The sequence below is a fragment of the Erinaceus europaeus genome, chromosome 10 (genome assembly GCF_950295315.1).
Source record: "Erinaceus europaeus chromosome 10, mEriEur2.1, whole genome shotgun sequence".
Lineage (NCBI taxonomy): Eukaryota > Metazoa > Chordata > Mammalia > Eulipotyphla > Erinaceidae > Erinaceus > Erinaceus europaeus.
In genome coordinates, this window is record NC_080171.1 from 31,494,396 (window position 1) to 31,518,663 (window position 24,268).

The 24,268-nt window shown below is 39.8% G+C and overlaps 1 protein-coding gene across 2 annotated transcripts in view; it reads left to right on the forward strand.

Moving 5' to 3' along the window:
• Window positions 1–24,268, forward strand: part of KIF27 (kinesin family member 27) — a 94,989-nt gene that overhangs the window by 11,511 nt on the left and 59,210 nt on the right. For both annotated transcript variants that reach the window (XM_060199499.1, XM_060199500.1), the window contains exons 4-8: window positions 5,295–6,253; window positions 14,493–14,636; window positions 15,537–15,743; window positions 18,773–18,942; window positions 20,186–20,289. In XM_060199499.1, the coding sequence (XP_060055482.1) occupies window positions 5,295–6,253; window positions 14,493–14,636; window positions 15,537–15,743; window positions 18,773–18,942; window positions 20,186–20,289 (1,584 nt within the window). The remainder of the gene's footprint in view (window positions 1–5,294; window positions 6,254–14,492; window positions 14,637–15,536; window positions 15,744–18,772; window positions 18,943–20,185; window positions 20,290–24,268) is intronic.

Consider the following 24,268-nt stretch of genomic DNA (forward strand, 5'->3'; position numbering starts at 1 on the left):
ATTTGACCTAACTTTTGTGGTGTCTTGTATTAGGTGGTAGTCTAGTTAGATTTTTCTACATGTGCTGTCCAATTTTTCCAGCACCATTTGTTGAAGAGACCTTCTTTACTCCATTGAATAGTTTTTGCCCCTTTGTCACATATTAAGTAGCTATATATGGCTCATTTCTGGGATTTCAATTCTTGTCCACTGATCCAACTGTCCATTTTTATTCCAGTACCAGGTAGTCTTAATTATTGTTGCCCTGTAGTATAAATTTAAGTTGGGGAACATGATACCTCCATATTTTTCTCCTTTTTTTCTCAGAAGTGTTCTTTGGCTATTCCAGTCTCCTGTGGTTCCACACAAATATTTGGACAAGTTGCTCAGTTTCCTTGAAAAATGCCAGTGGGATCTTGATAAGGATTGCATTGAAATTATAGGTTGCCTTTGGTGGAAGGGCCATTTTAATAATGTTAATTTTTCCAGTCCAGAAACAAGGAATGTTCTTTCATTTCTGTGTGTCCTTCTCTATGTTTTTTAACAATGTCCTGTAGTTTCCCTTATGAAGATCTTTCACCTCCTTTGTAAGGTTCATCCCAAGATATTGTATCTTTTTGGTTTCTATTGTAAATGGGACTGAGTCTTTTATTTCCCCACTAGTTTATAGGTATAGATTTTTATATTCTGCTACTTTACTGAATGTATTAATTACTTACAGTAGTTTTTTTGGTGGAGTCTTTGGGGGGGGGTCTCTAGATGTATTTTGATTTTCATTTTTAAATGAATTTTATGTTGAATTTTGCTTTTGAATTTTTAGTTTTACTTATCATTAATTATAACTTCACAATACCCAAATCCCTTAAGCCTAGGGATTACTTTGAATATTAACAAAATAAAACTAATTCTTTAAATTTATTTACTAAGATTCTTGTTATACATTTGATTATTCTATTATGTTTTAATTTATCAATTTTAATCTACAAATCAAAGTGCTAGAATATTTTTGTCTTATTTTTATTTATTTATTTTAAGTTATTTATTATTGGATAGAGACAGAGAATTTGAGAAGGAAGGAGGAGAGATAGTGATAAAAACAGAGACACCATGACTGCCCTCTCCACCCCACCCTGCACTGCTCAGCTCTGGCTTATTTATGGTGGTGCAGAGGATTGAAACTTGGACTTTGGAGCCTCTGGCAGGAGAGTGAATCTCTGCATAACCGTGTGCTGTCTAACCCCTGGCAGTTGGATCCATACCCCCAGCCTATTTCTGTCTTTCCCTAGTGGGGTAGGGCTCTGAAGAGGTGAGACTTTGTGACACATTGGTGAGGTTGTCTGCCCAGGGAAGTCAGGATGGCATCATAGTAGCATCTGCAACTTGGTGGCAAGATATAAAGCAGGACAAATTGTTTAATAAACAGGAACCTAAAGGTAGGAATAGAGTAGGTGAAACTAGGGTTCTTCCTGTGGGAAGAGGCTAGGAAGTCTATTTTAGGTATATTTCGATGGGCCTGTGATTTTACTAATTTTTGCCTGAGCCTGATAGTTAACATGCAGGTAGACTCAAAATATTGTCTGGGAAGATGGTGTCAGAGTTTAGAATAGGGCTAGAAGGTTGAATTAGGGTAGAGAGTAGTTCCCAAATATGAGGAAAATATATAAATTAACTGTCCCATCAATCTGACTGAGGGCCCTTGTCTGTTCATATTTTGCACAGGAGCCTGTATAACCTCTGAGTCCCTGTCAGTCTGAGCTCACAGTCCATAGTCACAGCATTCTAGGCTGCACTCATTTCAGGACCAGTCTTCCTCAAGTGGCAGGGTAGGATGACCTAGCCTCCCTTCAGAGAGTAGGGCAGTCCCTACCCTTGCTGCTCTCTAGTGAAGGCAAGGTCCTCTTTTTTTTTTAGTTAATTAAAAAAAAAATTGCCACCAAGGTTATTGCTGGGGCTTGGTGCCTGCACTACGAATCTACAGCTCCTGGCAGCATTTTTCTTTTTAAATTTTATTTGCTAGGACAGAGCTAAGTTGAGAGGGGAGGAGAGAAAGACTGGGAGAGAGAAGATAGACATCTGTAGACCTCTTTCACTGTTGTGACGCATTCCCCCCTTCAGGTGGGGCTTGAACCTGGGGTCTTACATATGTGCACTTAACGGGGTATACCACTGATGACTCCCCTTTTTAAATTTTTTTAATATTTACTTATTTATTTTCCCTTTTGTTGCCCTTGTTGTTTTTTATTGTTGTTGTTATTGATGTTGTTGTTGGATAGGTCAAAGAGAAATGGAGAGAAGAGGAGAAGACAGAGAGGGGGAGAGAAAGATAGACATCTGTAGACCTCCTTCACCGCCTGTGAAGCAACTCCCCCGCAGGTGGGGAGCCAGGGGCTCAAACCAGGATCATTAGGCCGGTCCTTGCACTTCACACTACATGCGCTTAACCCACTGCACTACCATCCAATTCCCTGACTCCCCCTTTTTAAAAATTTTTTTAAAAAATTTCTTTATTGGGGAATTAATGTTTTACATTCAACAGTAAATACAATAGTTTGTACATGCATAACATTCCCCAGTTTCCCATATAACAATACAACCCCCACTAGGTCCTCTGTCATCCTTCTTGGACCTGTATTCTCCCCACCCACCCACCCCCACCCCAGAGTCTTTTACTTTGGTGCGATACGCCAATTCCAGTTCAGGTTCTACTTGTGTTTTCTTTTCTGATCTTGTTTTTCAACTTCGGCCTGAGAGTGAGATCATCCCATATTCATCCTTCTGTTCCTGACTTATTTCACTTAACATGAATTTTCAAGGTCCATTCAAGATTGGCTGAAAACGGTGAAGTCACCATTTTTTACAGCTGAGTAGTATTCCACTATATATATATATACCACAACTTGCTCAGCCACTCATCTGTTGTTGGACACCTGGGTTGCTTCCAGGTTTTGGCTATTACAAATTGTGCTGCCAAGAACATATGTATACACAGATCTTTTTGGATGGATGTGTTGGGTTCCTTAGGATATATCCCCAGGAGAGGAATTGCAGGGTCATAGGGTAGGTCCATTTCTAGCCTTCTGAGAGTTCTCCAGACTGTTCTCCACAGAGGTTGGACCAATTGACATTCCCACCAGCAGTGCAGGAGGGTTCCTTTGACCCCACACCCTCTCCAGCATTTGCTGCTATTACCTTTTCTGATGTATGACATTTTCACAGGAGTGAAGTGATATCTCATTGTTGTCTTGATTTGCATTTCTCTGACAATCAGAGACTTGGAGCATTTTTTCATGTGTTTCTCGGCCTTTTGGATCTCTTCTGTGGTGAATATTCTGTCCGTGTCCTCCCCCCATTTTTGGATGGGGTTATTTGTTGTCTTGTTGTTGAGTTTGGCAAGCTCTTTATATATGTTGGTTACTAAACTCTTATCTGATGTATGACATGTAAAGATCTTCTCCCATTCTGTGAGGGGTCTCTTGGTTTGGGTAGTGGTTTCTTTTGCTGTGAAGAAGCTTTTTAATTTGATGGAGTCTCATAGGTTTATACTTGCCTTAGTCTTCTTTGTAATTGGATTCATTTCATTGAAGATGTCTTTAAAATGTATGCAGAAAAGAGTTCTACCAATATTTTTCTCTAAGTATCTGATAGTTTGTGGTCTAACATCCAAGTCCTTGATCCACTTGGAATTTACTTTTGTATTTGGTGAGATACAGTGACTCAGTTTCATTCTTCTGTATGTTTCAACCCATTTTTTCCAACACCATTTGTTGAAGAGACTCTACTTTCCCCATTTAATAGTCTGGGCCCCTTTGTCAAAGATTAGATGTCCATAGGTGTGGGGGCTCTGACTCGCATTTTTTTAAACCAGTGCACTGATTAGCTCTGGCTTATGGTGGCATGGGGGACTTTGGAGCCTCAGGCATGAGTGTCTCTTTGTATAACCATTAGGCTGTCTATCCTGTTCCCTTACTGTTCTTATTCTTAAGTTACACCTATAAGTGAGATAGTTTGGTATTAATCTTTTCTCTTTCCTCCTCCTCCTCCTCCTCTTCTTCTCCTACTTCTCTTAATATTATTTATTTATTTAGTTAGTTATTTTGGATAGAGACATAAATTGAGAGGGAAAGGGATATATATATATATATGGAATAGAAACACCTGCAGCACTGTCTTACCACTTGCAAATATCCCTCCATGCAAGTGGGGACTGGGTGCTTGAACCTGGGTCCTTGTGCACTATAATGTGTATACTCAACATGATGCCTTCGAGATTATTATTATTATTAGTGATTTAATAACGTTTGACAAGATTGTGGGATAAGAAGGGTACAATTCCATACAATTCTCATCATCAGAGTTCCATATCTCCTCTCTATTGTAAGTTTCCTATTCTTTGTCACTTTGGGAGTATGAACCAAAGATCTTTATGGGAAGCAGAAGGTGGAAGGTCTGGCACCTGTAATTGCTTCTCCATTGGATATGGGCATTGAAGGGTTGATCCATACCGCCAGCCTGTTTCTATCTTTCCCTAGTAGGATAGGGTTCTGGGAAGTTGGGGTTCCAGGACACATTGGTGAGCTCATCCTCCCAGGGAAGTCAGGTTGGTATCATGGTAGCATTTGCAACTTGGTGACTGAAAAGCATTAAGACATAAAGCAGAACAATTTGTTTTAATAAGCAGGAACTTAAAGGTAAAAGTACAGCAGATGAGATTTGGGGTCTTCATGTTGGAAGGAGCTAGGAAGTCTATTTTAGGTATATTCCAAGGGGCCCATGACTTTACTAATTTTTGACTGAGCCCAATAGCTAGCATGCAGGTAGACTAGCAATATTGTCTGGGAAGATGGTATCAGGAGTTGAGGATAGGACTAGAAATCTGGGTCAGAGCAGAGAGATACTCCCAAATATGGAAAAATGTATAAATACCCTTAACTGTAAACTCCATCTGACTTAAGGCCCATGTCTATTCGTAGTTAGCACAGGAGCTTGTATAACCTCTGTCAGTCTGACCATGATATTGAAGAGAGATCATTTTGGCTGGACTGCTAAGCAAATGATTACTGTTGTGTGCTTCACTATACTGGATTTTGATGAAAATTTGACTTAAAGTGGTCCAGGAGATGGTGCCGTGGGTAAAGCATTGGACTCTCAAGCAAGAGGTCCCGAGTTCAGTCCCCAGCAGCACCTGCATCAGAGTGATGTCTAGTCCTTTCTGTCTCTCCTCCTATCTTTCTCATTAATCTTTTTTTTAGAAAAAGGAATATATTCTATTAAAAAAAAAGAAACTTGACTTAAACATTTGCTATTGTGATTTTTAGTGATCGTTGGAGCCAAAGAATGCCAGGTGGAGAGCGCAGATGAGGTGATCAGCCTGCTGGAGATGGGGAATGCAGCCAGGCACACGGGCACCACCCAGATGAACGAGCACTCCAGCAGGTCACACGCCATTTTTACTATCAGCCTTTGTCAAGTGGAGAAAAACATTGAGGCAACTGAAGATGGATCTTGGTATTCCCGCCGGAACATAGTTTCAAAGTTCCACTTCGTAGATTTGGCAGGATCAGAAAGGGCAACCAAAACAGGGAACACTGGCGAACGCTTCAAAGAATCAATTCAAATCAACAGTGGCCTACTGGCTTTAGGAAATGTCATCAGCGCTCTCGGGGACCCACGCAGGAAGAGCTCACATATCCCCTACAGGGATGCGAAAATTACCCGACTTCTCAAAGATTCCCTTGGAGGCAGTGCCAAGACTGTTATGATCACTTGTGTTAGCCCATCCTCCGCAGACTTTGACGAGTCCTTAAATTCCCTCAAATATGCCAACAGGGCACGCAACATTAGAAACAAACCCACCTTGAACTTCAGCCCTGAGTCAGACCGCATGGACGAAATGGAATTTGAGATCAAGTTGCTTCGAGAAGCTCTGCAAAGCCAGCAGGCTAGTAGCGTCAGTCAAACTAACCAAACCCGAGAGGGGACGCCCGATAAAATCAGGATTCATTCCCTGGAGGAGCAAGTCGCCCAGCTACAAGGAGAATGCCTGGGCTACCAAAATTGTATAGAGGAAGCCTTCACCTTCCTGGTAGACTTGAAAGATGCTGTCAGATTGAGCCAAAAACAGCAACACAAACTGCAGGAGTGGTGTAACATGACCCAGGAGATCAGGAAGGCAATCCTCACTTCATTCCGAGGAAACAGAGGCACTGTTAACAGCGAGGAAGAGCCACAGCATATTACCATTCTGCAACTGAAGAGAGAGCTTAAAAAATGCCAGGTACTTAGATACCAATTTGATAAGTCACTTTATAAAGATTAAATTTACTGGGGCAAGTAGGAGCCAATTTCTAGTTTCAGGTATTTTTTGAGGAAAAAAAAAGAATTATATGAGCAACCTGAGATGCCTTTGCTGTTTATTTCTCCCTGCTGCTTTTTCATAATCCAACCCTTTTTGACTTACCCTCTCTTTTTATTAAAAGATTTAACTTGGGCAGTCGGGCGGTAGCGCAGCGTGTTAAGCGCACATGGCGCAAAGCACAAGGACCAGCATGAGGATCCCAGTTTGAGCCCCCAGCTCCCCACCTGCAGGGGGGTCACTTCACAAGTGGTGAAGCAGGTCTGCAGGTGTCTGTCTTTCTCTCCCCTCTCTGTCTTTCCCTCCTCTCTCCATTTCTCTCTGTCCTATCCAGCAACGATGAAATCAACAACAATAATAACTACAGCAATAAAAACAACAAGGGCAACAAAAAGGGAATAAATAAATATTTTTTTAAAAGATTTAATTTGGTAAGTTTATGAAATAGAATCTTGTGGACCTGCTTATTGATTTAGATAATGCAAAGAAGCATGCTTTCAGAAACAGTTTTTAGTGTGGTGGGTAAACAGCATGATGGTTATGCAAAGAAATTCTTACCTGAGGCTCCAAAGTCCCATGTTTAGTTCCCCATGCCACCATCAACCAGAGCTGAGCAGTGCTCTGGTAAGAAAGGATGAAAGGAAGGAAGGAAGGTAGGAAAGAAGGAAGGGAGGGAGGGAGGGAAGAGGACAATTAAAAAAAAGTTATTCATGGGGCCGGGTGGTGGCATACTTGGTAGAACACACATATTACTATCACAAGGATCCAGATACAAGCTCATGGTTTCCCACTGCAAGGGAAAGCTTCACAAATGGTGAAGCAGTGCTGCAGATGTCTCTCTCCTTTTCTATCTCTTCTATCTTTATCTTCTCAGTTTCTCTCTATCCCTAACCAATAAATAAATACACTTAAGAAAAAAAAGTCTTAATTTTTATTAGTGATTTAATAGTGGGTCACACATTATAAGATTACAGAGTATAGTTTCACACTGCATCCACCATGAAAGTTAAGATTTATTAACTTGAATGTGTTCTTGAAAAAAAAATTTCATCCTTTGAGTTTGGATTATTGATTTCTTTCTTTTACTCCCCTGCCTCCCCCAAAGTCTATTGCTTTGGTGTAATTCACCACACCTCATCTGAATTCCAATGTGTTGTTCCTTTCTGTTCTTATTTTTCAAGATTTTTTTTTTTTGCCTCCAGGGTTATTGCTGGGGCTCAGTGCCACCTCTACAAATCCACTGCTCCTGGAGTCTTCCCCCCCCTTTGTTGCCCTTGTTTTTTTATTGTTGTTGTGATTATTATTGTTATTGCTTTGATGTCATTGTTGTTGGATAGGACAGAGAGAAATTGATAGAGGAGGGGAAGCTAGAAAGAGGGAGAGAAAGAGACGCCTGCAGACCTGCTTCACTGCCTGTGAAGGGTCTCCCCTGCAGGTGGGGTGCCAGGGGCTCAAACCGGGATCCTTAGGCTGGTCCTTGCACTTTATACCACGTGTGTTTAACCTGCTGTGCTACCTACCACCATACCCCCTGTTTTTCAAGTTCTACCTGTATTTCTTCTTCTTTTCCTTCTTCTTCTTCTTCCTCTTCCTCCTCCTCCTATGCTGCTGCTGCTTCCCCTCCTCCTCCTCCTCTGCTGCTGCTGCTTCTCCTCCTCCTCCTTCTCTTATCTCACTTAACATGATTTCTTCAAGTTCTAAAGAAGACGAGGCAAAGTACATAACTTTCATTTTTAACAGCTGTATAGTATTCCATTGTGTATATATACCACAACTTTATTGTCTACTCTCCTGTCACTGGGCATCTGGGTTGTTTCCAAGTTTGGTTTATTACAAACTGTACTTTTATGAACACAGATGTAAATAGGTTGTATTGATTTCTTTTGGTCATTTCTTGAGCTTTACCACCTGGTGCTGACTTTTTAAGACAGAAAGAGAGTGAGATTGAGAGATAAAGGGAGGGAAAGAGAAACCACAGCATCAAAGTTCCTTTAATTCAGTAGGGGTAGGACTTGAACCTAGATTGCCAAGTGAGCTATTATGCTGGCTCTGGAGTATTGATTTTTTAAAAATTATTTGTTTTATTTATTACATACGAGAGTTTCACATTAGGCAGGGGCAGGGGAGGGGTGTAGGTGGTGGGAACAGGGCAGAACTTGACTGGAAAATTTTTCCTGATTGAACTAGCAGCCTCTGGCATAAAGTCCAATGCTCTACCAGTTGAACCATCTCCCAAGCTGCTGGAATATGGATTTTTAAAATTTTATTTATTTATTTATTTAAAAAAGGAGATATCAACAAAACCGTAGGATAGGAGGGGTACAATTCCACACAGTTCCCACCACCAGATCTCTATATCCCATCCCCTCCCCTGATAGCTTTCCTATTCTTTATCCCTCTGGGAGCATGGACCCAAGGTCGTTGTGGGTTGCAGAAGGTGGAAGGTCTGGCTTCTGTAATTGCCTCCCTGATGAACATGGGTGTTGACTGGTCGATGAGTATGGATTTTTTTTAACAAACAGATAATTATCATGTTTGATAACAGTTAAGGAATGCATGCATGTAGATTGCCTATACATATATTGACTGAAAAATTAGGCTTTCCCATTTTTTGTAAAATATATATGTATATGTATAGAGAGTAATAATATGTATCATGGGGGAAATGATAAGAGAATAGGTATAACTCACTCCGCATATGTGGCTTTGCAATCTTGTAGGCTAGTGGATATTAAACCAGTACTTACTTATTTTGCCACTAGAGTTATTGTTAGGGCTCAGTGCCTTTTTTCCCCCCTACTTTTCTATTTTTATTTGACAGGACAGAGAGAAATTGAGAGGGGAGGGGATATAGAGAAGGGGAGAGAAAGACACCTGCAGACCTGCTTCAGTGCTCATGAAGCATCCCCTCTGTAGGTGAGGAGCAGTGGGGGCTTGAACCCTGGTCCTTGCATATGGTGATGTGTGTGCTTAAGTGTGTGTGCCACCACCAACCCTCTTATGCCAGTTTTTAAAAGATAAGAAACCACATAGTTGAAAATATAGTTTTCTAATTAAGAGATTTCTTCAATACTTTAAATATATATTAGAAATAAACTTGTAGTATATTGCTACAGTTCTCAAACTCTTTTCCTAACAAAATTTCTTTACTGTCTTATAACTGAGGTTCTCCAAAAGAGCCTTCGTGTATGTGGGTGATATCTATTGATATTTGCCATATTATAGTTGAAACAGATGTTGCCAATTAATCTGTATATTATTAATTTATTAATATTTTAGTTCATTTGAAACTAACTAATAACCCCATGAAATGTGGCATCATTGCTTTTGCATCATCAGTGTAACTGTCATCTTTCCAGCTGTTGAAAACTCTAAAGTCAAGCTTGCTCTAGGTTGTGCACTCTGGATTATGTTTTCCTAAAGAAATCTTGATGGGGGTCGGATGGTGGTAGCAGCAGGTTAAGCTCACGTGGCACAAAGCACAAGGACTGGCGTAAGGATCCTGGTTCAACCCCCTGGCCCCTCACCTGCAGGAGGGTCACCTCACAAGGGGTGAAGTAGGTCTGCAGGTGTCTGTCTCTCCTCATCTTTGTCTTCCCATCCTCTCTTGATTTCTCTCTGTCCTGTCCAACAACGACAGTAATAATAACAACAACAACAGAACAATAAACAACAAGGGCAACAAAAGGGAAAAAAATAGCCTTTAGGAGCAGTGGATTCGAAGTACATGCACTGAGGTCCAGCAGTAACCCTGGAAACAAAAAAAAGGGTGGGGGGAGGTCAGGAGGTAGTGCAGTGGCTTAAGTGCAGGTGGTGCGAAGCTCAAGGACCGGTGTCAGGATTCTGGTTCGAGCCCCTGGCTCCCCACCTGCAGGGGAGTCGCTTCACAAGTGGTGAAGCAGGTCTCAGGTGTCTTTCTCTCCCCCTCTGTCTTCCCCTCCTCTCTCCATTTCTCTGTCCTATTCAACAATGACATCAATAACAACAAAAAAAAGCAACAAAAGGGAAAATAAATAAATAAATGTAAAAAAATACATGCTTAAAAAAAAAAGAAGTGAAAAAAACCAAACAAACTTGATGAAAAAGAGTGCCATCATCAGATTGTTCTGAGGAGTGCTAGGTTGCAAAAAAGTAAACAAGTTTCCTAATCTTAAAACTTCTAGGAAGTTTGACAGCATATATATTAATGAATCTCAAAATGAGAAATGTTGCATTCATTATTTGTCCATCTTTAAAAATAGATTCCCCTTTTTTGGCTTGCAGTCATGTTGAATTGATAATCTTTGGATGCTACTGAACAGCAAATAGAAAAATGACTGGTATAATTTCTCACCCTATTTGTCTCTTTAAAATTTTGTTTCCTTTTAAAACTTCATTCTCTTGTATGTGTGTGTGTGTGTGAGAGAGAGAGAGAGAGAGGGAGAGAAAAAATATAACATCACTGTTTAAAACTTCCGACATTGAACCCTAGCTTCTCCTATCTACTAGCTCTGTGACTTTGAGCCAATATTTGACATCTCTGTGCTTTAATTTCCCTGTTTAAAATAGAAATAATGATAATAACAACCTTATAGGGTTGTTGTAAGAGTATCAATTATGATGTGATGAAAAGGATACCTGTACTAGGACTCAGAAATGCTAGCTTATCATAGTATCCTATATTTTTAACCTGCTGGTCCCTAGCCTATTAGTGACACTAGGGGCACATCCCAGGAGTTCCTGTGTGGGCAGATTGGTAAACCTGACTGTTTAGAGAGTTTTCTAAACCAGGCAATCAGGCAATATGCCTATGCCTTTTCTCAGTCCTATTCAGTTGCCTTTGAGGTAAGCAAGTTATTACTTTTTTTCCCCTCCTGGGCACCAGGCTTATTACTGGGGCTCATGTGTTCGCACCAGGTGGCATTTAAAAATATTTATTTATTTATTCCCTTTTGTTACCCTTGTTTTATTGTTGTAGTGATCGTTGTTACTGATGTTGTCATTGTTGGATAGGACAGAGAGAAATGGAGAGAGGAGGGGAAGGCAGAGAGGGGGAGAGAAAGACAGATGCCTGCAGACCAGCTTCACCGATTACCAGGTGGCATTTCTCTCTCTCTTTTTTTTTTTTGCCCCTAGGGTCATTTCTGGGGCTCAGTGTCTGCACTACTAATCCACTGCTCCTGGGGGCCATTTTTTCCCCTTTCGTTGCACTTATTGTTTATTGTTGTTGTTATTGCTGTCATTGTTGGATAGGACAGAGAGAAATCGAGAGAGGAGGGGAAGACAGAGAGGAGGAGAGAAAGATAGACTCTACCTGCAGATCTGCTTCACCGCCAGTGAAGCTACCCGACCGCCTGCAGGTGAGGAGCCAGGGCCTCGAGGGATCCTTATTCCAGTCCTAGCGCTTTGCACCATATGCGTTTAACCCGCTGTGCTACCATGCAGCCCCCTCTTTTTTCCTCTTTGTTACGAGACAGAGGGAAATAGGGAGAGAGAAGGGGAGAGTAAGAGGCGCACCAAGCACTCCTCCACTGCTTGTGAAGCTTCCCCTGCCTGCAGTTGAGGACTAGGGACTGGAACTTGTTTCCTTACGAATGATAGATAGCATGTGTGCTCAACTGGGTGCACCACCACCTGGCCCCATGCAGGTAATTACTTTTTAAAAATTTATTACTATTTTTAAATTTATTATTGGATAGAGACAGAGAAATTGAGAGGGGAAGTGGAGATAGAGGAGAGAGACACCTGTACCTCTGCTTCACCACTTGCGAAGCTTTCTTTTTTTTTTATTTATTTTCCTTTTTGTTGCCTTGTTGTAGTTATTATTGTTGTAGCTGATGTCGTTCGCTGTTGGATAGGACAGAGAAATGGAGAGAGGAGGGGAAGACAGAGAGGGGAAGAGAAAGACAGACACCTGCAGACCTGTAAAGCGACTTCCTTGCAGGTAGGGAGCCTGGGGCTTGAACCGGGATCCTTATGCCAGTCCTTGTGCTTTGCACCACCTGCCCTTAACCCACTGCGCTACTGCCCGACTCCCGTGAAGCTTTCCCCTTGCAGGTGGGGACCAGGGGCTTGAACCTGGGGCCTTAAGCACTGTAGGTCCTTAATCAGGTGTGCCACCGCCTGGCCCCGGTAATTACTTTTAAAAAGTGATTACCTTAAAAAGGTCTCACTTAGTGAAGATGAGATCAATGAGACATCTCAATGATAGAATAATAGTCAGATTATTGCTTGAGAAGGGCAAGTGTCATTTTGCATACAGTCCCCTCATTTTCAAAGATTGTCGATAACATAACTTTAATTTTTTGCTATTAGTTAAGTATTGGTAAAGTTCATCCCCTCTGAAGTAACTCTCAAAGGACATGATTGCTTTCTATTACATATTTTGAATAACTATTATCACCAGTTAAATTATTTTTAAATATATAATAAGCAGTAAAACTATAATGTGGTGTTGGAGATTGAACCCAGAGCTTGATGCATGTGAGGCATGCAGTTTGCCACTTGAACCACTTCCCTGGCCTACTATGTATATGTGTATGTGTATGTGTATATGTATATTTATTTATTTTTTCCACCAGGGTTATTGCTGGGGCCCAGTGCCTGCACTATGAATCCACTGCTCCTGGAGGCCATTTTTCCCATTTTGTTGCCCTTCTTGTTATTATTGTTGTCATTGCTGCTGTTGTTGCTGGATAGGACAGAGAGAAATCAAGAGAGGAGGGGAGACAGAGGGGGAGAGAAAGACAGACACCTGCAGACCTTCTTCATCACCTGTGAAGGGAGCTCCCCCTCCTGCAGGTGGGGAGCCAGGGGCTGGAACCGGGATCCTTATGCCAGTCCTTGCACTTTGTGCTTAACCTGTGCCATGTGCGCTTAACCTGCTGTGCTACCACCGGACCCCCTTTTTATATTTTTTTAATGAATGAGAAAAAGGCAGACAGGCAAAGCACCACTCGACTGTCTATGGAGTTCCACTTGTTTTGTATTTGTTTCTCTCTCAGGTGGTGCTGGAGATCAGACCCAGGACCTCACATATGTCATATGCTGTACTTCTAAGCCCATACAAATACTTATTTATTATTATTTTGTCACCAGGTTTATCACAAGGGCTTAGAGCCTGCAGAATTCTGCCATTCCTAGTGATTTTTTGCCTTTCCTTTTTTTTTTTTCTTCCCTTTTTCTTTTAATAGAGGGTGAGAGAGAGAAGGCATTTCTTGATCATAACTAGGAACATTCTAGGCTGCATTCATTTCAGGACTGGCCTCCTTCAAGTGGCAGAGTATGCTGACCTAGCTTCACCTAGCTTCCCTTCGGAGAGTGGGGCAGTTTCTACCATTGTTGTTCTACACTGACCAGAAGGTCCTGTAGAGGCCCACAAGAGGGTTTATGATGTTTTTCCTGGTAAGATGACCAGTGATGGTGGAGAGAGGGATCTTTTAGAGGTCTAGGCCCATCAAATCTATCTGGGAATCCCAGAATTCCCTGGCTAGGGCCCTGAATGATGAGGTGGCCCCAACAGATATTATTCATTAGAAACTAAGAAAAAAAAGCCTGTTTGCTTAACCATATTTTCTTTCTTTTTTTTTTTAAATTAACTCCATGAAATTTTTTTTCTTTATTGGAGGGGATTAATGCTTTACAGTAAATATAGTTTTTGATACATGTGTAAAATTTCTCAATTTTCTGTGAGACACACTCTCCCTCAGTCTAGGTCATCCTCCATATTTTCAAAATATATCTCTTTATATTAAAACTATACAAAATTGCCAAATATTCTTTATTTAAACATCTAAATAAATTCTTATGCAAGTTTTTGATAAAATGACCCTTTTGATTTAAAAGATTCATTGTAATTCTAGCAAATCTCATTGTAATTCTAGCAAACTTGTAAAAGTCTCTTTGAATGGAGAGTCTGAATAATTGGTTTCCATTTATAATGTAGGACATAAATATCAGGAAAACATTTCTGTTTTCATGGTAATTAATTATAATATTATAGCTTTGATAGGTCTAGTCTGCTGTTTCTTTCTTATAAAGAAACCAGAAACATGAAGTTGAAAATGAGCAAGATAAGAAAAAGAGACATCACCAGGTCTCTATGAAATCACTGTCTTCTAGTATTATATGTTCTCTTGAGAGTTTCCCGTGGTGAATTTTTCTTGTGCTTCCCATCCCCTAGTGTGCTCTGGCTGCTGATGAAGTAGTATTTAATCAGAAGGAACTGGAGTTGAAGGAACTAAAGAATCAAGTGCAAGTGATGGTACAAGAAAATAAAGGACATGCTCTATCTTTGAAAGAAGCGCAAAAAGTGAACAGATTGCAGGTAGAATTTCCCAATGTAGCTAGTTCTGTAAATTTCTTATAACTTCATGTAAGTCAAGATAGTTGGTAGAGAAAGGCCTTCTAATCTGTTCCCCCCTTTCTCTGCCAAGAATATCTTGGTTATTTCATAGAAATTTTAGAAACAAGTATTTTATTTTCAATATAGGAGATTTTTTTTCTTTTATTTTTTAGCTTAATCTACTGCACCTTTTAGTACTCTTCTCTCCTTTGTTGTTTCTTTTCAATTTTTTTTGTCTCTTGCTACTTCTTGGATTTCACTCAGAAAATCCAAACTTTTATAAAAATCAAAAGTGCTACAAGTTGGCAAATTAACCAGTTGCTGAACCGTCTCTGGTTCTATGGTGTGTTATTTATTGGGGGGTGGAAGTGAGATTAATGAATCACAGTATATTTGTTGACACATAGGTACAAATTCTCATCTTCCTATGATAGGTGTCTCCAAAAACTTAGGCCCCTTTCTTTTTCTCTTAATAAGGCTTTCACTTCCCTGCACCTGTTCCCACTTCTGTCTCCTTTGTTGTTGCACTAATTTTCAGCCCCTCCTTTTTTTTTGGGGTTTCTTGTTACTTCTTGGATTTCACTCAAATAGTGAAATCCAATGATCCATAAAGACCATCTGACCAGAGAAACCAATCAGGTTCTATGGTGTGTTATCTTTGAGTACTTGATTCTTCAGACTGTCTGTTGTTGTTTACTGTTCAAACATTTTTTTACTACTGAGAACAATCCTAGAGACTTGTAAACATCAGAAGGGAAGCCTTGGGATAAATGAGATTTTACTGTACTTTTAAGGTAGTTGTTTTTTTTTTTATCATGGTACAATTTTTTAATAACACTCTGTACACGTGTTGATTCTCCCTCTCTTTAATTTTCCACAAAGAATGAAAAAATAATAGAACAACAACTTCTTGTGGATCAACTGAGTCAAGAACTAAGCAAATTTAACCTGTCAATGACTTCTTCAGCTAAGGACACTTGTGGAGATGGGCCAGATGCCAGAAAATTTGAAAAGAGACCATATACTGTTCCATTTGATACTCGTCTGGGGCATTATATTTATATCCCAGCAAGACCAGATTCCAGAAAGGTAAAGTCTCAACATTAATTTCTTTTTTGGTTTAAGATTTGAAAAACTATTAAGTGTAATGTAACAACATATCTCTATAGAGTTTTTTTTTTCTATTTGGCTTCATAAACTTGTGTATAGTTTTTTCCTTAAGTATGCATAGTCTTAATAAAAATATTCAGAACATATAGTTACATTTGGAAGAAATAGTTAAAGATGACTTCTACTCTTTATCAGGGACAAAAAGGTATCTGTTGCCATCATATTTTATATATGACTAAATCTGATGTCTTCATAATTTTCATCTTGCTTTAACTACTTCAAGTTGAACTGAGATTTGAAGCTACTTATTTTGACTTAGTATGTATAATTATTTTAAAAATTACATGGTCTCACTGCCCTCACCTATGAGTTTCCAATTTTGAGTGGTTAGATTTTAAAATCAAAACCATTGCTATTACTTTTTAAAAATTTGTTCTTTTTCCTTTTACTTTTTTTTTTTAATTAGATAGGACAAAGAAAAGTTGAAAGGGGGATGGGAAATAGAGAGTGAGAGAGACACCTGTAGACCTGCTTCACCACTCAGGAAACTCCCTCCCCACCTTGGCTATCCAGTTCCTCCACCTTCAGGTTCCCATGGTAACCTCAGTCCACAGTTCCACAGTCAGTAAGACTGACCAGATGCTTGTCTTCACTTGTCTTTGCTTGTTTTCTCTTGCTTTATCTCTTTATTTACTCTCCAGTAGTAAGTGAAATAATTCACTACTTTCCTTTTATATGTTTCTTTACTCTTTCTTCCCTGTTTTGTTTTGTTTGCTGTCATTGGTGTTTTACCACTCCAGACCAGTTTTCTTCAAATAGACAGACAGAGAGACAGACCACAGCACCAAAATTTTGTTCAGTGAGGAGGGGACCAGACTAAAATCTGAGCCATGTAGGCAGCAAAGCAAGTGCAGTATTTAAGCCAGCTTTCTTGGTAGCCCCCTTTAACATTTCTTTCTTTTATTTTTATTTTTATTTTATTTATTTTATTTATTTATTTCCTTTTGTTGCCCTTATTGTTTTATTGTTGTAGTTATTGTTGTCATTGTTGTTGGATAGGACAGAAAGAAATGGAGAGGGGAGGGGGAAGACAGAGAGAGGGAGAGAAAGATAGACACCTGCAGACTTGTTTCACCACTTGTGAAGCGACACCCCTGCAGGTGGGGAGCCAGGGCTTGAACCAGGATCCTTATGTGGGTCCTTGTGCTTAGCGCCACCTGCGCTTAACCCGCTGTGCTACAGCCCGACTCCCCCTTTAACATTTCTTACACAGCTGGTTTAGTGGTAATGAACCTCTTTCAACTAGCTATTCTACTATATCTCATCATGGTTTATATTGTTAATTTAATTTTATTTCTCCCCTAAGATTTAATTATTTATAATTTAAAAATAAGTATTTATTTTAATGAGAGATAAAGAAGGAGAGAGAAATACACTAGGACATTGCTCAGCTCTGGCTTATGGTGGTGCTGAGGGTTAAACCTGGGACTTCAGAACCTTAGGCATGGAATTCTTTTGCATAACCATTACACTGTCTCCCCAGCCCCCACTTATTTAACTTTTTTGAGAAATTATTCTGACATTTGGTTATGGAGAAGTGTGGTGAAAAATAAAATTGGTAACAAAGAAAGAAGAAAAGTATAAGAATTAGGGAGCTGGGCAGTGGTATACCTGGAAAGCACACATGGTACTAAGTGCAAGGACGCAGACAAGGAATTCAAGCCCCCGGCTCCCCACCAAAGTGGGGGTGCTTCACAAATGGTGAAGCAGGTTTGCAGGTGTCTGCCCTTTTCTTTCCCTCTCCATTTCACCTACTGCTCTCAACTTCTGTCTGTCCTAGCCAATAAATTAGAAAAATAATGGTCGCCAGGAACAGTGGCAGTGGATTTGTAGTGCTGGCACTGAGCCCCAGCAGTAACCCTAGAAGCAAAAGAAAAAAAACCCTATATATAAATCATTTCTCTTTTAAAATTCTTTTTAAAATTATCATCTTTATTGATTAGATAGAGACAGTCAGAAATTGAGAGGTTGGGGGTGGTAGAGAGGGAGAGAGATACCTGCAACACTGCTTCTCCACTCACAAAGCTTTCCCCCTGCAGGTGGGACCCTAAGGCTTCAACCTGGGTTCTTGTGCACTGTAACATGTGCACTTAACCAGGTGCGCCACAGCATCAGTCCCAATTATTTCTTTTTTTTGTTAGAGTTACTGCTAGGACTTGGTGCTTGTACAACTCTGCCATTCCTGGCAGACAATTTTTCTTTTATTTATTTATTTATTTATTTATTTATTTATTTATTTATTTATTTATTGTTTTTTGCCTCCAGGGTTATTGCTGGGGCTCAGTGCCTGCACCACAAATCCACTGCTCCTGGAGGCTACTTTTTTCCATTTTGTTGCCTTTGTTGTTTTATCATTGTTGTGGCTATTATTATTATTGTTATTGATGTCATTGTTGTTGGATAGGACAGAGGGAAATGGAGAGAGAGGAGGGGAAGATAGAGAGGGGGAAAGACACCTGTAGACCTGCTTCCTGCTTGTGAAGTGACGCCAGGGGCTCAAACCAGGATCGTTACGCTGATCCTTGTGCTTCACGCCATGTGTGCTTAACCTGCTGCTCTACCACTCGACTCCCTTAAAATCAATTTCTAATTCATTGTTGTTGAGAATTCTAAGGTGTACTGTCCAATAGTAATATGCTTTAACATAGATAGTTCCAGGTTAACTCATGAAAATATCTTTGTACTAATTGTATATTATATCACTTAGAGTGCTAATGCATCTATCCCTAACCTTAAAGCTGTAATTGAAGATAAGAGCTTTCCAGAAGAGAGAGAATTTTGCAAATTTATCAAGAAGTGTGTGTCTACTAGGCACAATAGTATTGTGAAACGAATCATGCATATTTTCAGTGACTAATTGTTAATATTTTATAAAATTCTCTGAGTAGATAAAATAGATTATTTAAATATCTACTTTTCTATTGTTGGTTGGTGGAATCACTTATAAGGTCTACACAAGTCCTTCTGTATGCTCCCTGGATCGAGTAGTTGCTGGATTTCGGACACGAAGTCAGATGCTTCTTTGTCACATAGAAGAACAGGATGAAGTCCTTCACTGCCAGTTTTCTGATAACAGTGATGAGGAAGGATCAGAAGGCCAAGAGAAATCTGAAATTAGGTATGTGACACATACCCTTTTTTAATAAACTTCTGATGGAGTAAATATATACACATGCAGGTTTTTCCCACTGAAGTGTATTTTCTATTCCATATAAGTTCTTGCTAATTGTGGTGTCAACTACTGTGTTATAAAATCAATTCTTGAATACAAGCCATCACTGTTATAGTTGAAAAATGGTTTTATTTTTTGTCAGGGTTATAGCTAGGGCTCAGTGCCAGCACTACAAATCCACTGTTCCTAGCAGCCATTTTTTCCATTTTATTGGAATGGACAAAGAGAAATTGAAACGGGAAAGGGAGTTAGAGAAGGAGAGAGAAAAAAAAGATATCTTTAGACCTGCTACACTGCTTGTGAAGCATCCATGCTACAGTTGGGGAGTGGGGGCTCAAACCCTGTCCTTGCACATAGTACTATGTGAACTTAACCAGGTGCGCTGCTGCCCGCCCCCCAAAAAGTTTATTTTAGAACTTTGGTAGTTAGATTTTACTTTACTTTTAAAATATTTTAAAATTTTATTTTGGATAGAGATAGACATTGAGGGATAGAAGGGAGATGGGGTGGGGGGGGGTCACAGCAGCGCAGTGGATTAAGCGCACATGGTGCAAAGCACAAGGACTGGCATAAGAATCCCGGTTCGAGCCCCTGGCTCCCTACCCGCAGGAGGGTCACTTCATGGGTGGTGAATCAGGTCTGCAGGTGTTTATCTTCCTCTTCCCCTCTCTGTCTTCCCCTTCTCTCTTGGTTTCTCTCTGTCCTGTCCAACAACGACATCAATAACAACAGTGATAATAACCACAACAATGATAAAACAACAAGGGCAACAAAAGGAGGGGGAAAAAAAGAAGGTGGGAGCGAGAGAGAAGACACCTGTTAGCACTGTGTCATTGCCTGTGAAGCTTCCCTCTGCAGGGGAAGGGGGACCAGAGACTTGAACCTGGGTCCTTCTGTACTATAATGTGTGCCTTCAACTGGGTCTGCCACCACCTGGCTCCCTATAGAGGGAATGTTTTTGGATTTCCTGATTCTACTCCCACAGTGGCAACAAGCATGATGTGTTTTCCACTGGGTCCAACACATAACTCTTTTGCTTTAAGGAATATTATTAAAATTTTATTTATTCTGTATAATTAATACATAATGTCACATTGGGGGGATAGTCATTTCATGGCAGATTTGAAAACATCAACAACTTACCTTTAATACAAATCTTTGTTGTTTTTTTTTGTTTTTTTTTTCCTAGCTGTAGAAGTCACTCATGGAGTCAAAAACCAGACTCTGTTTGTTCTCTTGTTGAATTGAATAATATTCAGGATCAAACACAAGAGCCAAGTATGGTGAATGAAGGTATATATACTTTTTGAAGAAATATAGATTACTAATGTTTATAAGATTCTCTTCATTTAATAATTTAAGAAGCATCTAGGAATTCTGAGATAGGAATTTCTTGAGTTGTTTTGCTGCCTATTGGAACTTCCTTTTTTATTTTTATTTTTTTTAAATTTCTTTATTGGGGAATTGATGCTTTACATTCAACAGTAAATACAATAGTTTGTACATACATAACATTTCTCTGTTTTCCATATAACAATACAACACCCACTAGGTCCTCTGTCATCCTTTTTGGACCTGTATTCTCCCCTCCACCCACCCCAGAGTCTTTTACTTTGGTGAAATACACCAACTCCAGTTCAGGTTCTACTTGCGTTTTCTCTTCTGATCTTATTTTTCAACTTCTGCCTGAGAGTGAGGTCATCCCATATTCATCCTTTCGTTTCTGACTTATTTCACTTAACATGAATTTTTCAAGATCCATCCAACATCGGCTGAAAACGGTGAAGTTGCCACTTTTTAATAGCTGAGTAGTATTCCACTGTGTATATATACCACAACTTGCTCATTCACTCATCTGTTGTTGGACACCTGGGTTGCTTCTAGGTTTTGGCTATTACAAATTGTGCTGCTAAGAACATATATGTACACAGATCTTTTTAGATGGGTGTGTTGGGTTCCTTAGGATATATCTCCAGGAGAGGAATTGCAGGATCATAGGGTAGGTCCATTTCTAGCCTTCTGAGGGTTATCCAGACTGTTCTTCATAGAGGCTGGACCAATTTACATTCCCACCAGCAGTGCAGGAGGGTTCTTTTGACCCCACAATCTCTCCAGCATTTGTTGCTGTTACCTTTTCTGATGTAGGACATTCTCACAGGAGTGAAGTGATATCTCATTGTTGTCTTTATTTGCATTTCTCTGACAGACTTAATACAATTTGAGATCTGAGAGTGTGATGCTTCCAGTTCTATTCTTTCTTTTTAAGATGGTTTTTAGCAATTCTAGGTCTTTTCTGGTTCTAGATAAACATTTGTAGCATTTTTTCATGTATTTCTTGGCCTTTTGGATCTCTTCTGTAGTGAATATTCTGTCCATGTCCATTTTTGGATGGTGTCATTTGTTTTCTTGTGCTTGAGTTTGGCAAGCTCTTTATATATTTTGGTTATTAAACTCTTGTCTGATGTATGGCATGCAAAGATCTTCTCCCATTCTCTGAGGGGGTCTCTTGGTTTGGGTAGTGATTTCCTCTGCTCTGCACAAGCTTTTTAATTTGATGTGGTCCCATAGGTTTATGCTTGCCTTAGTCTTCTTTGTAATTGGATTCATTTCATTGAAGATGTCTTTAAAATTTATGTGGAAAAGAGTTCTGCCAATATTTTCTTCTAAGTATCTGATAGTTTGTGGTCTAACATCCAAGTCCTTGATCCACTTGGAATTTACTTTTGTGTTTGGTGAAATAAAGTGTTTCAGTTTCATTCTTCTGCATGTTTCAACCCATTTTTTCCAACACCATTTGTTGAAGAGACTCTACTTTCCCCGTTTAATAGTCTGGGCCCCTTTGTCAAAGATTAGATGTCCATAGTTGTGGGGGCTTACTTCTGGGTTTTCAATTCTATTCCACTGGTCAGTGTGTCTTTTCATGTTCCAGTACCAAGCAGTTTTGATGACAATGGCCCTATAATACAATTTGAGATCTGGGAGTGTGATGCCTCCGGTTCTGTTCTTTTTTCTCAAGATTGTTTTGGCAATTCTAGGTCTTTTCTGGTTCTAGGTAAACATTTGTAGCATTTGTTCTATTCTCCTAAAAAATGTGCTTGGGATCTTGATGGGGATAGCATTAAGTTAAGATGGCTCTGGGTAGTATATTCATTTTGATGATGTTAATCCTTCCAACCCATGAACATGGGATATCTTTCCACTTCTTTGTGTCTTTTTCAATTTCCTTGAGTAGTGACTCATAATTTTCAGTATACAAGTCTTTCACTTCTTTGGTTAGGTTTATTCCTAGATATTTTGTTTTCATTGTTATAGTAAAAGGAATTGATTTCTGGATTTCATCTTTTTCTAACTTAGTGAAACATAACATAGAGAAACACTGACTTTTGTATTGACTTTTTGTATTTTGTATTTTATTAATTTTGTAGCCTTACACCTTACTGTATTTCCTGATGATTTCCAAAAGCTTCTTGATGGATTAGGTTTTCTTTTTTTTTTTTAAATTTTTTAAATTTTTTTTATTTAAGAAAGGATTAATTAACAAAACCATAGGGTAGGAGGGGTACAACTCCACACAATTCCCACCACCCAATCTCCATATCCCACCCCCTCCCCTGATAGCTTTCCCACTCTCTATCCCTCTGGGAGCATGGACCCAGGGTCACCGAGGGTTGCAGAAGGTAGAAGGTCTGGCTTCTGTAATTGCTTCCCCGCTGAACATGGGCATTTACTGGTCGGTCCATACTCCCAGTCTGCCTCTCTCTTTCCCTAGTAGGGTGTGTCTCTGGGGAAGCGGAGCTCCAGGACACATTGGTGGGGTCTTCAATCCAGGGAAGCCTGGCTAGCATCCTGATGGCATCTGGAACCTGGTGATTGAAAAGAGAGTTAACATACAAAACCAAACAAATTGTTGAGCAAGATGGATTAGGTTTTCTATGTATACTATCATGTCATCTGCAAATAGGGAGAGTTTGACTGCTTCTCTTCCAATCTGCATCCATTTAATTCCTTGCTCCTGCTTAATTTCTATGGCAAGAACTTCCAACACTATGTTGAATAGTAATGGTGATACTGGGCAGCCCTGTCTAGTACCTGATCTGCGTGGAAATGCTTCCACTTATTCACCATTGAGTATAATGTTGGCTGTAGGTTTTCTATATATAGACTCTACTATCTTCAGGAATTTTCCACCTATTCCCATTTTTTGTAGTGTTTTGATCATAAAGGGATGTTGTATTTTGCCAAAGGCTTTTTCTGCATCTATTGATATGATCATGTAGTTTTTGGTCTTGCTGTTATTGATCCTGGCTTCTGTCTTTTTGTTGGTGGTCTCCTAGTGTAGTTATTACTTTTGCCCAGTTACTATAGCCCCCCCTTTTGAAAAAAATGTATTTGTCAAATAAATATTTGATAGGACAGGGAAATTGAGAGGGAAAGGGGATAGAGAGAGAGGAGACACCCACTTCTCTGTTTCACTGATTGTGAAGCTTTCTCCCAGCAGAAGACTGAGGGCTTGAACCTGGGCCCTTGCTCTTGGTAACACATGCACTTACCATCGCCCAGCCACCTACTATAAGACTACTATAGTCTTTATCTCTTTGATATCTTTCTCTTTTTTAAAGTGTGGTCAAATGGTATCTGTTACCTTTTTTTTTTTTTTTTTGCCTCCAGGGTTATTGCTGGGACTCAGTGCCTGTACTACAAATCCACTGCTCTTGGCAGCCATTTTTTCCATTTTGTTGCCCTTGTTGTTGTCATTATTATTGTTGTCATTTCTGTTGTTGTTGTTGGGTAGGACAGAGAGAAATGGAGAGAGGAGGGGAAGACAGAGGGGGAGAGAAAGACAGACACCTACAGACCTGCTTTACTGCTTGTAAAGCAACTCCCCTGCAGGTGGGGAGTTAGGGGCTCGAACCAGGATCCTTATGCTGGTCCTTGTGCATCGTGCCAAGTGCACTTAATCTGCTGCCCTACCGCTCAGCCCCGTTTGTTGCTTTTTTTTTTAAATTTTTTTTTATCAGAGTACTGTTCACCTCTGGCTTGTGATGGTGCTGGGGATTGAACCTAAGACTTTTGGTGCCTCAGACATGGAAGTCTATTTAAATATCCATTATGCTATTTCCCCAGCCCTATCTTTTTGATATGAATTTTCTTTTTTCATTTTTTTTATTATTTAATTATTTATATAAGAAAGGAGACATTAACAAAACCGTAGGGTAGGAGGGGTACAACTTCACACAATTCTCACCACCCAATCTCCATATCCCCTCCCCTC